The 15,438-nt window shown below is 41.4% G+C and overlaps 1 protein-coding gene across 1 annotated transcript in view; it reads right to left on the reverse strand.

The window, feature by feature from the left end:
* Window positions 1-14,091, reverse strand: part of ITGA4 (integrin subunit alpha 4) — a 96,319-nt gene extending 82,228 nt beyond the window's left edge. Inside the window, exons 1-2 of the mRNA XM_003791468.3 lie at window positions 13,399-14,091; window positions 12,923-13,044 (exon numbers count right to left, since the gene is read on the reverse strand). Of these exons, the coding sequence (XP_003791516.1) occupies window positions 12,923-13,044; window positions 13,399-13,916 (640 nt within the window). The 5' untranslated portion in view covers window positions 13,917-14,091. The remainder of the gene's footprint in view (window positions 1-12,922; window positions 13,045-13,398) is intronic.
* Window positions 14,092-15,438: the final 1,347 nt, after the last annotated feature.

Genomic DNA, 15,438 nt, shown 5'->3' on the forward strand with positions numbered 1-15,438 from the left:
TTAAGCAAATACCAAGGCCTCCGTCCCACTGCCAGGGACTCAGATTTGATATGGCTGAACTGAGACCCAGAGAGGAGAATTTTTTTTTTTTTTTTGCAGTTTTTGGCCAGGGGCCAGGTTCAAACCCACCACCTCCAGTATATGGGGCCAGCACCCTACTCCTTTGAGCCACAGGTGCCGCCGGAGAAAAGAATTTTTTAAAAGGTTCCCAGGTAAGTTGTAGTTTACAACTGAGCTTGTGAGCAGCTGTCCCACCATGGAGGTTGTTAGGTCTTTTCCTATATTGTATTTTTTAAAACCCCTGCTGCTTTAAAAGAATAGTAATATCTTTTGGTACCCCTTGATTTCACCTAGATATTGAAATACAAGAGCAAATGTGAAGCACATTTTCTTCATGTAGAAATAGAGTATCTCTAATTTGGTTTAAAATGACGATTATGAGAACTGTCAGGAGAAAGATAATTCTCATGATTTTCCCTGACAGAACACCATAAAGAAACTCAGATTATCTCTATATTTTATCCAAATGTCATGCTGAAATGATTTAGAATCAGGTTTTCAATTCAGCTCATACATTACTAATATAAATTCTTAGTAAATCAAATCAGCTCCGTAATTAAAAAACTACACAATTGAACATAAAAGAGGTCAGCAGTAATGAACATGTGATAATTTCCCATGCTTTTATACAACGAGAATGACTAGTTCTTAACACACTTCAATGCGTTTTCCCCGTAGATATTAAAAAATACAAAGCCACATAAAAACCATCTCCTTTGTTCTAAAAATTAAGTCCACCTTTTTTTTTATTTTCATTTAGGAAAGAAAATATTAAAGTACCTGTATATGCTCACTACTTCAGTTTTTTATTTCCACCTAACAATACCTTTTATTAGTATATACAAATGTGTATGTAAATGTGAGTAGCCAGGGATTTCGATAAATGAAAACAAAGACTGTAAGGACTCAGCCCGGGAGGGAGGTGCACTCTTTACTTCCTCTCTTTTTGTTTTTATTCACGTCGCCAGTTTTAGAGTTATTGGGCTACATGCCTAAAATGTGACAGCCACTGTGAAAGACTAGATATTTGTCCTCATATGTCACCTGCATGACAGCAAATTGACTTTTTTTGGCAATGGCATTTCCACAGCTCAGAACCTTCCATGCAGTAGGCAGAAACTGAGTACATATTTGCTAAAGGGAAGGAATTTTGAAATACATGATATGACTACAAAAATCCTTTGCTAGAGTGTACTACTGCACAGTTTTCACCAACTTTGGAGAGGTCTTTTCCTTTTTTTTTTGAGACAGAGTCTCACTATGTAGCCCTTGGTAGAGTGCTGTGACGTCACAGCTCACAGCAACCTCCAGCTCATGGGCTTCAGCAATTCTCTTTCCTCAGCCTCCCAAGTAGCTGGGACTACAGGTGCCTGCCATAACACCTGGCTATTTTTTTGTTGCATTTGCCATTGTTGTTTAGCTGGCCCAGGCCGGGTTTGAACCTCCAGCCTGGGTGTGTGTGGCCAACGCCATAACCACTGTGCTACGGGCGCTGAGCCGATCTTTTCCTTTCATGATGTTTCTTCCCTACTTCTTTTCTAAAATATTTCCTTAAGTTTTAAGATAGTAACAGATGGTCTGAAGGAAAACAGCCTTTGCAAGTTTGAAGACCTTTACATAGTGTGTGATCTGTGAGTACGATGATTTAAGACTGAGGATCAGCTGGAACCCGCAGGAGATGCCTCGCTCAGAGGGTTTCTGCAAGGATTGTGGAGTAAATGAGATATGTGTGAAGTGCTTGGACAAGAGCCTGGCAGAGAAAACATGCAAATGTTAGTTCCTGTTGACATTATTATGATGATTACAAGGATAAAGTGAAACATATTATTAAGCTGCACATACATCACGGCATACAACCTTCTCTGCAAACTATACCTGACACATCATTGTTGGAGAGCCTGATCCTGGACATTAACTCATTTCACACAATAATAGCAGATGATGAGAAAATTGAGTCTTAAAAAAATCAAGTAACTTGCCCAAATACATGAGGCTGGTAAATGGAAACGGTTAGAATAAAAAAGAACATTTATCTCTAAATCACTTTGCGCTACTCTACAGCATAAACAATAGGACTCTACAAACATTTTTAAAATGTGAATTAACTGAAATCGATTTCACTTTCTGAATTTTTTTCAGCTGAGAATGTGTAAAATATCAAGTCTGCCCACAGACGGTACAGTCAACTTTCGATTGTTAAAGAAAAGGTTCCTCTCTGCCTTTTTGTCTAGTTAGATCAGTTCTCAGTATTTTGGCATTTCCACTGAAGTAAAAGGACAAGGAGAAAAGATCGGACCCAAGTTCTTCTTTCTGTCACTGGTTGACACTTTGAGTGAAATGTTTTGTGGGTGGGGAAGCCCAGGGGTTTTGAATGCAATGAAACGTTTGGCGTATCTGTCTGCGTCACTGCTCTGTGGCTTCCCCACCAACTGAGACATCTGACTTGGGGCCCTCAGTCGGCTAGGACAATACACACACTTAACTGATCTTTCAAACTCATGATGTGATTTCAAGCTTCAGAAAAACACTGAAACCCTTTACTTCCACCAACTGACTTTTTCCCTAAAGTTGATGTTCTATTACGTTGAAAGTTGGGTCCTATACATTCCAAACTCTTCCACTCTACTTTTTTTTAAATACGATAATCCTGAAAAATGAAGGAGTATTGTTTTAGTACATGTTTTATAAATACTTATTCATCCTTTTTATAGAAGCAATAATTACTGAGTGAATATAATTACCCAATCTCTTCACCCTCATACATTGAAAACATTAGAAAAACACATATGGAAATGAAAGTGAACACATTAATTCAAATAGGACAATACTATAAAACCTACAATTGCAGGACTATGAGGATTCAAGAAAACTTATGCCTGTCCTAACACAATTGCCTGGCACCTAGTAGATGTTCAATAAATGGCCAATGTTTCTGTTCCCCAGGGTGATTACCACATTGGTTTGGACTGAGCCAGCAGAGGGCACACACGGAGCTGTGAGATTTGATAAGCAGCCTTCAGCTCTTTAATCCAAATGGCCCCTTCAAGTAGTTTTTTCCTATCCAACCCTATTACTCCTAAATTCATTATATTATATTGACTACATTCAACTATGTTTCTCACACATCTAATTAAACATGGTGGCAATGTTTCCAAAAAATAACACTTAGGTTTATTAATTCCAGAGTAATAAAAATAACTTGGAGTAATAAAAAATAAAACACTCAAGTTTTCAAGATGATGCAGGATACCAAAGTAAAGTACTAAACTTCCAAGATTTGTTCCTCTAGCTGCCTAGTAACAAAGGAGTCAAAATATCAAAACATGGGAATTAGAAATCAATTCTCAAAGTATGTCTTTTTGGAAACACATGTATTTAAATGTCATAGTCCCAGACTGCCTCATCAAAATCTGATAACGGACAGCAATCACGCTCGATTAGTGCAAGAAAGAGTTCATATGATTATAGGCCTGAAAAAAACAGCGGCTTCAGCCCCTGTTACTCTGATTTTATTTGATTCTATTCTAGTCTGTTGAGAAAGAGAATTGAACACAGAAGTAAATCTCTGGGCCTGTAGCACAGTGTTTACAGTGCCAGCCACATACACTGAGGGTGGCAGGTTCGAACCCAGCCCGGACCAGCTAAACAACTGCAACAAAAAAAATAGCTGGGCATTGTGGCAGGTACCTATAGTCCCAGCTACTTGGGAGGCTGAGGCAAGAGAACTGCTTACGCCCAAAAGTTGGAGGTTGCTGTGAGCTGTGATGGCACTGCACTCTATCCAGGGCTATATAGTGAGACTCTGTCTCACAATAAATAAATAAATAAATAATAAAAATAAAGAAGTGAAAAGAAGTAAATGTCTCTGGAAAGTAGTACTAAAGTTTAAGGTTGCAATTTTATAAAAACCTGGGCTGATCCTGAGTCGTCATTAATCCTGAAAACTCTAGACAACCATTTGTGAATTTGATTCTAGGAAATTGGTCTTCTTCAAAAGCCTTCAGAAAGTATACAGATGTCCTTTTAATAACTACTAAAAAAAAAGAAAAAAAATGCACCCCAACTGACATATTTAGTTAAGTATAACTTAAAGAATGCTACTCTCTAATTATTAATATACAGTATAGGTCTACTATATACCAAGTAGTTTTAATACATGCAAACACACATATTAACTCATTTAATTTTTATAACATCCCTAGGGGTAGGTATTGTTATCATAACCCCAAGTTTATGAATTAGAAAGCTGCCACAAGGGAAGACTAAGCATCTTTCCTAAGGGACAGGACGGGAAAGGATTCAAACCATACTATCAACTCCCACCCTACGCTTCTGTACAGTGATTTATGACTAGTACTTGCCCGTTAATTCCAGATAGTGACATTTTTAATAATCCTACACTATACCCCTGTGTTTCTAAAATAATCGGCTACTAAAATATTACATACTAGCTTCCAACATTAGAAAATAACAGAAACATTTCTGTATTTCTGTAGTTTTCAACTAATATCTTGGGATTTAAAAATTCATTTGAAAATTATCACTAATCTTTGACATAAGACTGAAACAAAAATATAAAAAGAAAAAAAGTCCCAGGGGAATGTGCTTGGTGGTCAGAATCAAACTTCTGTGCTTGACTTTGGGATTCAAAGGGGAGAAGGGATGTAAAAAAAATGAGATAGATCAGGAAGATAGCAAAGTTTAGAAATCTGTATGAGACAAAGGACACATCTCTGGGCAGAAAGTAAAGGGTAGACTTAGATGTTATGGAGACAATAATTGGCAGACCAAATGATGATATACTAAAGACTACAGACTTTCACAAGAAAACAAAAAGTAGTGTCAGCATAAGCAAGGCAGGTCTCACACACAGAGGGTCAACATTTGCCAGGGTCTTTTCTACATAAGGTGTGATTTTAAAAGGGCACATCTAATCTGCTCCTCATAAACCCTTTAAGAAATTTAAAAATTAAGTCTACAGTCTGTTTCTAAACATATTCACTGTGAATTACAGTTCTTTATGTAATGTCTATAAAATGATTTCTCATCATGTATTAAATTTCTTGTGGGTAAACTGAGAAAAACAAACTGCATCCCTGGGCCCAGTCCTGTCTATTGTTAAGTCCACATCCTCAAGTTCTAATCTGAGGTTTCCAGCCATTGTCAAACATCCCTGGCTGGGTGCAATGGCTCTTACATATAATTTTAGCACTCTGGAGGCTGAGGCAGGTGGACTGCTTCATATCAGGAATTGGAGACCTGCCTGAGCAAGAGTGAGACCCCATCTGTACTAAAAATAGAAAAAGTAGCCAGAAATTGTGCTGCACACCTATAGTCCCAGCTATTTGGGAGGCAACAGGGTATCAGGATATCTGAACCCAAGAGTTTCAGCTGTGAGCTCAATGATGCCACTGCACTCTATCCAGGGCAATGGAGTAGACTCTGTCTCAAAAAAAAAAAAAAAAGTTAAAAATCCCTGCTTTAAAATTCAGTAAATTTCAAGTTCCCCATCTCAGGAGTAGGTATTATCATTTGGATTGTCTGGTATGAGCAAATGGAGTCTTTGTAACCAAAGGCTGATCTAGACCCCTAAGAATAAGTCTGAAATGTACAGCAAATCCCATAGGATGTCACCCAAATCTGGAAAATGTATCCACTCGTTTCATATTTATTGGGCTCTTACATGTGCTTTTCAAAGCTGGTCAGAACTGGCTCCACTACTCAGTTCCACTCCAGCAGAAGCTTTCCCTCAATATTCCTTTCTGCTCACCACTGTGTCATCTCTGTTGCATTCTCATTACATTATCTCACTATTATTAAATATAGTGAATTAATGAAGGAACAACCCCAGTTAAAAGAGTTGTCCCTTGCTGGCACTCCTCTCTTCTCACCCCTCTGCAGTCTGGCTTCACCATTAAAATGCGTCTTACCAAGCTCACCAATAAACGGATTATTTCTACACCAAATGAAACCTCATAAATTGTTGTTTAATGTCTTGGCAACTTTTAATACTGCCAGCCACCCACCTCTTCTCAAAACACTCACTTCCTCTGACTCTACTATCTGCATCGACCTGAGGTTTTGCTTCCTCATTCAGCTCCCCTCCTCCTGTCTCTTTCTCAGGCTCCTCTGTTCTTCTACAGTGGTTCTCAGCCACGGTTGAATATTGGAATCATCTGGGGACCTCAGGCAACGCCTTGATGCTCTATCTAAGCCCACCCAGATATTTTATTTGTTTGGGATGGTGCCACCAGAACTCATATTCTTAAAGCTCTCCAGGATGATTTAAGTTCCAGCCAGAGTTGAGCAGTGCTCTTCTAGCCACTTCTCAAATGGTAGGAATCCTCAGGAATCTGCCCTTCTTTTGATCTAGTCACCCTACAGAGTTACCAGGTTAAATTCATTCACCTCTGTGGCTTTGATTATGTCAATTACACTCTCACCTCTGAATGCCAGTACGTCTCTCTCCTGCCCACCAGATCTAGGCATCCAACAGATTACTAGAAATTTACTTTTATGTCTCACAGGATTCTCATGCCCATGAAACTCATCAGTTTTTTTTTTTTTTTTGCCAGAAAACTTTCTCTTCTCTCTTTCAATACATTACACCATCATCCACACAGCAGCCTAACTCCAAACACTGGACAATTTTTGAAGCTGCTTCTCCCTCATCTCTCTCAGTCCACAGTTGTTGACTCTGTCTTCTAAAGATCTGTACAATTCCCCCTATTCCCACTGTCACTGTTCTAGCACAGGTATTTATAATCTGTAGCCTAAATTATAACACAATCTCTCTACCACTGACTCATTACCTTCAGTCTTAACCTATTCACTCCAAAGCAGTCACTACCCTTCATCAGAAGAATCTGTCAAACACACAAATCCGATCATGTCACACCCCAGTTTCAAACACCTTATGGTAAGTTCCTACTTACAAAGCTGTATCCAAACCCTCCCTGCCTGTGTCTTCAACCTGCTGCCACTTTACACTTTACAATCCACCTGCCTGCGTCCTTCAGGTCCTCAAAGGCCTCAAGGACTTTCCATGCCCTGGTCTGTGGCATACTTTCCCACAACCTCTTCCTCTGGCTAACTCTAATTATTATTCAGTTCCTCACCTGACTATCAATTCTTCAGGAAGACATCACCTTATTTTTTTTGAGTAGATTAGCTCTTCTCCCTATGACTTTCCTATCATAACCTAACCTACAGACTGTAAACTCCTTCAGACAAGAAACATGTTTCTTTTCTATGCCCTATTCCTGGCCCATAGGCATCCCTCAGTAAATGGCTAAACAAATACGTGTACATGTACCATGGATTACCATATCTGGCCCCAGAACTATTGCTAAGTAGAGATATATTTGATCCCTAGGTATATTGCTCAGTGACCAAATAAACTTGAGACAAAAATAAAGTACATTTAGAAAGCCTTGTCTCTCAAATTAGAAATGAATTGGAAATCTCATCCACCTAATTTGAAGATGAAGTTTGGGGAATTGCTGGAAATCAAGGATCTTCTTTTTGTTAACCTGATAGATTATTAACGAAGCTCTCTGTCTTGATTTTCTACACAAGTCACATAATAGCCTATGTTTAGGGATGATTTATCAAAATGTTCATCTGCACCAATTAAGCTTCATAAGCTACAACTTAAAGCATGGTGCAAAGGAAAAAAATGTTATTAAGAAAAACATATTTAAAATTTCAACAATGAGACTGTTGCCATTTAATGTTAAGCTATAATTCCTGTGAGTCAAGTAGAAGTGAGGGTTAAAGGCCAAGAGTAGTGGCTTAGGCCTGGGATCCCAGCACTTTAGGAGGGAAGGCAGGAGGAAGACTTGAGGCCAAGAGTTGGAGACCAGCCAGGACAACCTAGCAAGACCCAATCTCTAAAAAAAGAAAAGAAAAAAGAAAAAAATACTTAATAGAAAAGCGAGGGTTAATTTATCATTAGTTTAACTATATAATGCTGATTAACTCAACTTCTTTTAAATATGTTATGTTATCATGAACCAAGAGACTGGCTAGGATAACATAATTTTCAGAAAGAAAGAAGACTAAGGCTAATGGTGACTAACTTGAGATGGCTGTTGGTTTTTCAAGTAAGAAAAAGAGTGGCTCAGGCAGGGAGCTTGAAGGTCCCCAAACTATAGAACATTTGATCTGGGCAAGGAAAGTGAAAGTCCTATTCACTCACATACAGCTACTGGAAAAGCACCTTCCAAGAAGTATTATTTTGCATATGGAGCTTATGGCTCTTTACAGCACTTCTGTAATACAATGCAAGCACATATGACCTTTTCAGTTTTACAGTAGCCATGTTAAAAAAGTAAAAGGAAATAAGTTAAATTAATATTTTTAATCTGCACATTTTATTACATAATTTGCTTTTGTATGATTAAAGTCAGAATTGTAGGTGTGTCCTTTGTCCAGAAAATGTATAATATATCCATGAAATATTCCCATAGGGTAGGAATTTACCCATCCTGTCTCCTCCTACCCCACTACTTGAATATTATTCAGCCACAAAACAAGATAGATATCTAGTATCTTTTATAACAACCTGGATGGAACTGGAGACCATTCTCCTAAATGAAGTATGGCAAGAACAGAAAAGCAAACACCGCAGATGCGCAGTGCTAAATTGGAACTAGTAGATCAACACCTATATGCTCATATGAGAGTAAAATTAATTTTAACATTTTATTGGACCTAATAAATCCAAAATATTATTTAATTATATAATCAATATTTTAAAATATGTATATCAGTATGTGATCAAAATTTTAAAAATTAATTAGCTTTTTTGGTGCTAAGTCTTGGTAATCTGGTATGTAGCTTACATCATAACCCCTCTCAGTGCGGACCAGCCACACTTCAAGCGCCTACTAGTCACCCACAGCCAGTGGCCACTGTATTGGACAGTGTAGATATGTAATTTTAGACTATTATCCAGATGAATGTCAGTGTTTAAGCACATGGGTATACATGTATGTGTGGTAACTCCAAAGTCATGGAGATATCCGAAATGTATAATTTGATAATGATTTATATTTATTATTTTGTTCCACTTATTTGAACATTGGAAATCCCATAGATGTTTAACTATATTAATGGAGTCATTATTTGTGACATCTTGGTTCAAGAACCATCTGTGGACAAAGTTTGCTTTAAACAAAGCTCAGCGAGGACACAGAGAGCCTAAGTGGAAGATTCAGCAGATACGTGGAAGTCACGTGCCATGGTCTCCTCAGAGTCCTCCTGAGCCCTCTGAGGAGACTACCTTTCTCTGGTATCAGGAAGGGGAAAAGAAGATACAACCCTCACGCAGGGAAGGCTGTGGACGATAATTAATTGCATATGGCAAGAAAAGAACCCATGGTGGTGTCCTTTCCCAAGCAGCTTTCTTGACACAGCCTCTGCAGTCAATTCACTTCATTAAAAGAGGCCTCCCCACCTCTTCATCCTGGGAATTCTGGATAAATGGGCATTTGCTGCTCTCCTCTGATTACAGCTACGTGAGGACAGCACAGTATGTGACACCATCCACAGGGGCAGGGTAGGGTGGAGGAAATAGTGACATCCTCTTTTGAGTCTATCTGAACCAACTGTTGATCTGAAATTGTACAGACATAATATTTTGAATTGTGTAGGAGACATAGACCATGTTAAGAAGGCCTGCACCTTCATCCTCTTGATAGCAAGTAAAATTATTCCAAATCAAAGAAGACTCTTTATGAACATGGCAGTCATAGCTCACTCTTTAGTTATTATAAATATTCTTGATGAGTAAATAAGAAAACATTTTTCATGTATTTCACTTCATCTGGTACATTTTAATTAATATAGTTAACATTTTAAATTTTCACATAGTTTATTAATTGTCCTTATTATTAACTTCAACCTGCTTACTACAGATAACATATAGATAATAGATTGAAGTAGAAAACAGGGATAAGAAGAAATAAACTGCTATTTTGTGAATGTCTATTATGTGTTAGGTACTAAGCTAGCATTTTTTTTTCTTTTTGAGGCAGAGTCTTACTATGTCGCCCTCGGTAGACCACCGTGGCATCACAAGCTCAAGCTCTTGGGCTTAAGTGATTCTTTTGCCTCAGCCTCCCAAGTAGCTGGGACTACAGGCACCTACCACAACGCCTGGCTATTTTTTGGTTGGAGTTGTCATTGTTGTTTGACAGGCCTTGGCTGGATTTGAACTTGCCAGCTCCAGTGTATTGGGCTGGTGCCCTACCCACTGAGCTATAGGCACTGAGCTTGAGCTAGCACTTTTCTTTTCTTCTATTTCTTTCTTTTCTTTTTTTTCTTTTTTTGCAGTTTTTGGCTGGGGCTGGGTTTGAACCGGCCATCTCTGGCACATGGGGCCAGCACCTTACTCCTTTGAGCCACAGGTGCTGCCACTCGAGCTAGCATTTTTCAAACATGAGTATCATTCATATTTGAGACAGGACAATTGAAGCTATCTTATACAAAAGATTCTCTCTCTCTCTCTCTCTCACACACACACACACACACACACAGAATCTTCCAGTACACACACCTTTAAAACTTCTTCATATGAAGTAGTATATAGCCCACAAACCTGAGAATCCTAAAATATCTTTGTTACCAATTTATTGTTTTATGGTGTTTTCTTTCTAAACTTTAGCCTCAATTCCTATTTTATAGCTTTAAGTCACTTCTGAATTTGTTCTGAATAAAGAGACGCACTGTTTCTTCATTTAAGGAAGAAAATATACACTTTTTTTTGGAGGATGTTATGTGACAAATAACTTCAATATTTTGGCAGGTGCTCAAAGCTATTATGACAGCTACCCCTGTTTTAACCAGTTTCTTTGACCAGAAATATTGTCTTCCTTTTTGTCTTTCATCTCTGTAGGTCCTTTGTATATCGACCAAACTTTGAAGGCTAAAACTATCGCTTTGGCTTTTCGTTTCTAATTAATTCGATTAAGCAATAAAACTTTCCCTTTACTTCACTTTGCTTTTATCCTTTCATTTATCCAACAAATCTTCATTTCATATTTGCTACAGATCTATTATGTACACATATCATATATTTTGAGAACATTTCTTTAGTCAACTCCTGTGCTCCACACATCCAAAGCATTAGGTTTTCCTTCAATTGACAGGCATTGCTATCTTAAACTGTGTGTAGTATCATGACATGATCTATCCAGTTAAACACAGACATCCCGAAATAGAATCAGTCCCCATCCAGACAGGAAGTAGGTGCTAAATACCAGTAGCTATAATGTCAGGGATCAGGAAACTATGACAACAAATGAAATTGTTCTCTCCTGAGACCCTGCCAAGATTCTTAGGCAGACCGAGGTTGTCTGCTTTACAGCCTAGCCTTCACCCCTCACCTCTGTCATGCAATGAAAACTAGCCTTTGCAAAATTATTCCAAATGTACAGGTTTATGAATAATTTATGCATTCCAATCTGCCTGCTAGGATGGAGGATGCTTAATAAGAGGCTGGGGCATACTTTACTTACTCCAGAAAACTCCTGGACTTTTGTGGGTGCTCTCTGAGTTAAAACTACAAATTTCAGTAGGTTCACATTTTATTTGAATTCATGCAAATAAAGGGAAACAGCTCCACAGTTTAAAAAAAGCAGAGACTTCTATAAAAAGTAGTTAAAGATGCAATAACTAGTGAATCTCAGTTTATTTATAGCAAAAATAAATATAAAAAGCGCCAACTGTAACTTTTATTCACCATTTACAGAGGATCCATCAGTTCAGCAGACAACACATTGGACCCTTCACTTAATTGTATTTGTACTGAAGATGCCTACATGGATGGAAAGGGCTTAGATTTTAGACCCCAAAATAGAATCCACCTTGACTAGAGGTCTCACCTACCCTTCACTAGCTAAGTAACTACAGAAAAGGTATGTGCAACTCTCTGAGTCAAAGCATTTATACACACACACACACACACACACACACACACACATATAAAACAGGAACAGTGTCAACTATAATCCAGGGCTGCTTTGAGAGAAAAAAATTAAGCAATATGTATAGCAGTGTCCAACACTGGAACAAAATAGGTCTGGATTAATATTAGTTCCCTTTTCTTCCTTCACTTGTCTGTGTGCAAAAAAAATTTGCTTTTGACTTTGAAACATGAAACTTCTTCCCTCCCCCATCAGTACACATTTTTCGAGTCCTCAGAAATTTAAGAACAGACATTAAAAAACGACTGCAGAAAAGACTGACCCATTTAACCTGAGAGTTTGGGGGATGAAAAATAATCAAGTGAAGCCTCATGTTAATTGGATTAACAAAGGGGACGCCAATTTTCTCCGTGCTTTTTTTTTTTTACATTGTATATTCTAAGTAAAACTGTATCACTTCTTTTTAAGGCCCTTAGGCTAACTGGCAGGATATGGGATCAATTCCAAATGCTATTGCTGATGTGCCCCTTTGCTGATTCTTTAGGGCGATAGGTCAGAGATGGAAATAAAATTTCCTAAATCTTGGCTTAGTAAGATCCTGTCCTTAATACGCTGAGAGACTGGAAAATGTGCTTTACACATGGCGGGGGCGGTGGAGCGAGAGAGCTGAAGAGAAGGCGTCCCAGGAAACTTTCCTCTGCACGGTTAGGTCAGAGAACTGCAATCATTACCCTAAGCAACAGGGAGAGAAATGTGATAGAAGAAAAAGATATCCTTGTATATGAAGACGAGAAAAGGGTGTGGAGTTGAAATTGAAAGTCTACACGCTTTTAACTAGAAGTAACAGCCCACACGAGTTTTTCCATGACTTGCCCTACTGTGGTGAGCCAGGGAGCGGTGGTAAGTAGTTCTTGATCCCAGGCCCAACTCACCCAGCTGGAGCTGTTCGCACGTCCGACCTGGATTCCTTCCAATCCTGCATCTGTAAATCGCCCCGGGATTGATCACTGAAGCGTTGGCGAGCCAGGTGGCAGTGGGTGCCCCCACTACAAGCCTGAAGCGACAAGCGGGCACGTGCGCTCAGACGTGAGCTGTACTGCCCACCCAACTCCCCTTCGTGACCAACGCGCAGTCGGCCACTGCCCCCACCTCCTTCTCCCCCAGCACCCCACGCACCCAGCCGCCCACCTCTGTCTCAAGGGCCGGGGCCTCCCCCTAGAACACACCACGAGCTGCCACCCCTAGATAAGTGAGTGTCCCGGGGAGCCCTCTAGCTAGCTGGCTGTCGCCGCATTTTCCTCCTGCATTCTCCGGAGAGAGGGAAGTTTGAAACGGGCAGGGAATCCCTGGGACGCCGTCCGCGTGCGCCCCTCAGCTGCCCAGGACTCCTGAGTCCGACTCCACTCACCATCGGTTCCCCCCGTGGCTGTGCAGCACCACGGAGTAGCCGAACAGCGTGTGGGGAGGACCCTGGAAAAGCAGCGCGCTCCCGGTGTCCACGTTGTAGGGGCTCCCGGTCCGGACCAGCAACGGCAATAGCATCGCCACCTTCCAGACAGCGGCCCCTCCGGGGCTGAGGCCGCGCCTCGCGTCTCCAGCCATGCGCTCTCGGTGGGGATCATTCAACACCAAAGGCCACTGCCCCAGAGTTGCACGACATGCGACGGTTGGCCAAGGGAAAGAGCGCCCCAAGAGAAGAGGCGCAGTGTGTCCGGCCCAGGCAGGCGAGAGGAAAGGAGAGAGGGAGGGGGAGGGGAAGTCGCCAGCCGCGGGCGGGGCGATCCGGGCGGCCTGGGATGCCGAGCGCCCGCCGGGTCCCACGCCCCGATACTGCTGCCAGGAGGTGCGGGTGTCGGCGCGGTCCCGGGGCGCTGGCCGCTGGGTGGGGTCGCGGGCGTGGCGCGGAGGTGCAGGGTCGGGCTCCATCTGCCCCCACGCGTAGCTGTAGGGGGCGCTGGGGGACCTCGGCTGCGCAGGACGCGCGGCCTGGCCCTGGCCTCTCCGCCTGCGGAGCGCGGGATGGCTGGGGGCTATCTCGGCTCGGCAAGAGTGGACCTGGTGGGGGAACGAGGCTTCGTCTTTTAACCCATGTAGAGACCTGGATGCGATGCCCAGTGTAGCCCGAAGGCCAGCCGCAAACCCGGGGACTAGGCTGCGGAGGGGAACCATTCAGTTCTTTAATTGATAATTAACCACTCTCTTTTAGGGGGGTAGGGGGGCGAAAGCAGCCACTGGAGAAATTATTCAGAGGGCTACAAATTAAAAACAGAACAAAATAAACAAACAAAAACCGCACTCCCTGAAGGCGCCTGGGGAAGGAACATTTAGGCGGCAAAGACGTTATGGCTATTCTCTTCAAGACTCCCAGCCCTGCAACCTCCTATACCCACTTCCTTCCTCCCCACACTTCCTCTTACGCCCGGGGTTAAGTGGCACGCGTGAGCAGGCGAGCAGCGGCGGCTCAGGCTGAGTGGGGGCACCGCAGGTTCGGCTACTGCTGACCCCGAAAAAGGTTAGGTTAAGGAAGAGCTGTGACTTGACCCACTGCAGTGGGTTTCTCTAAATGGATTTGGGGGATTCCCTTTCAAGCAGTCGCTCAATTGCTATGGGACACACCAGTCATCAGTTGTGTAGACCCAGTGTGAGGTCAGAGTCCTGGTGAGTCCCTGAAAATGCTCTACAGGACAGACGCACAACACACCTGAACTGGGGTAGTGGCTCTCATCCTAATACAATTCAGATGTGTTTCGTCTTTGCATCAGCAACCAGAGACAACCATGGATAATTATTTGACTGATACTAGCAGGGGATGCAGGTCCAATGATTTATTGTTGCTACATGGAAAGACATGAGAAGAAATGAAAAGACTTCACCAAATAGCACATCTTAAGTTGAAACAGCAGACACACAATTCAAATCCTTGTTCATTTATTCAGCACATTCATTGAACAGGCGTTCTACTGGGCCCACAGGATACACTGTGAACATGGCAGGACTGGTCCAAGCCTTCAGGAGAGATCTCACTCAAATGGTAGACAGAAAAACCACTAAAGGAAGTTCTGATCCTTTAGGAACACTTATGGAGAGATTTGAAGATAACATGGGTTGAGTCAGGCTAAGAAGTTTGAGAGGAGAAACCAGGAAGGCTCTAGGAGGGCCAAGTAGAGGAACTGGAGCACTTGGCTGCCTACACACAGGTTGGTGTGATATGAGGCTAACTAGGGAAGCAGGGAGGCAGCATACACCATATAAACCAGGCTAAGAACTTTTAAACTCTGTGCTAGGACTGACAGGAAACTGTTGAAGGATTTGTCTTGGTCAGCTGTGGGTTTCAGAAGTGTGGAGGCAAGACTGGATACAGAAGATCTCATTTTGGAGACTCCCGCAATAATCAGGATGGTGGCTTGAACTTGGAAGTAGGAGGAAAGATAAAGCAAAAAATAGTTTG

Source organism: Otolemur garnettii, unplaced genomic scaffold (genome assembly GCF_000181295.1).
Source record: "Otolemur garnettii isolate 467f Iridium unplaced genomic scaffold, OtoGar3 scaffold00048, whole genome shotgun sequence".
NCBI lineage: Eukaryota > Metazoa > Chordata > Mammalia > Primates > Galagidae > Otolemur > Otolemur garnettii.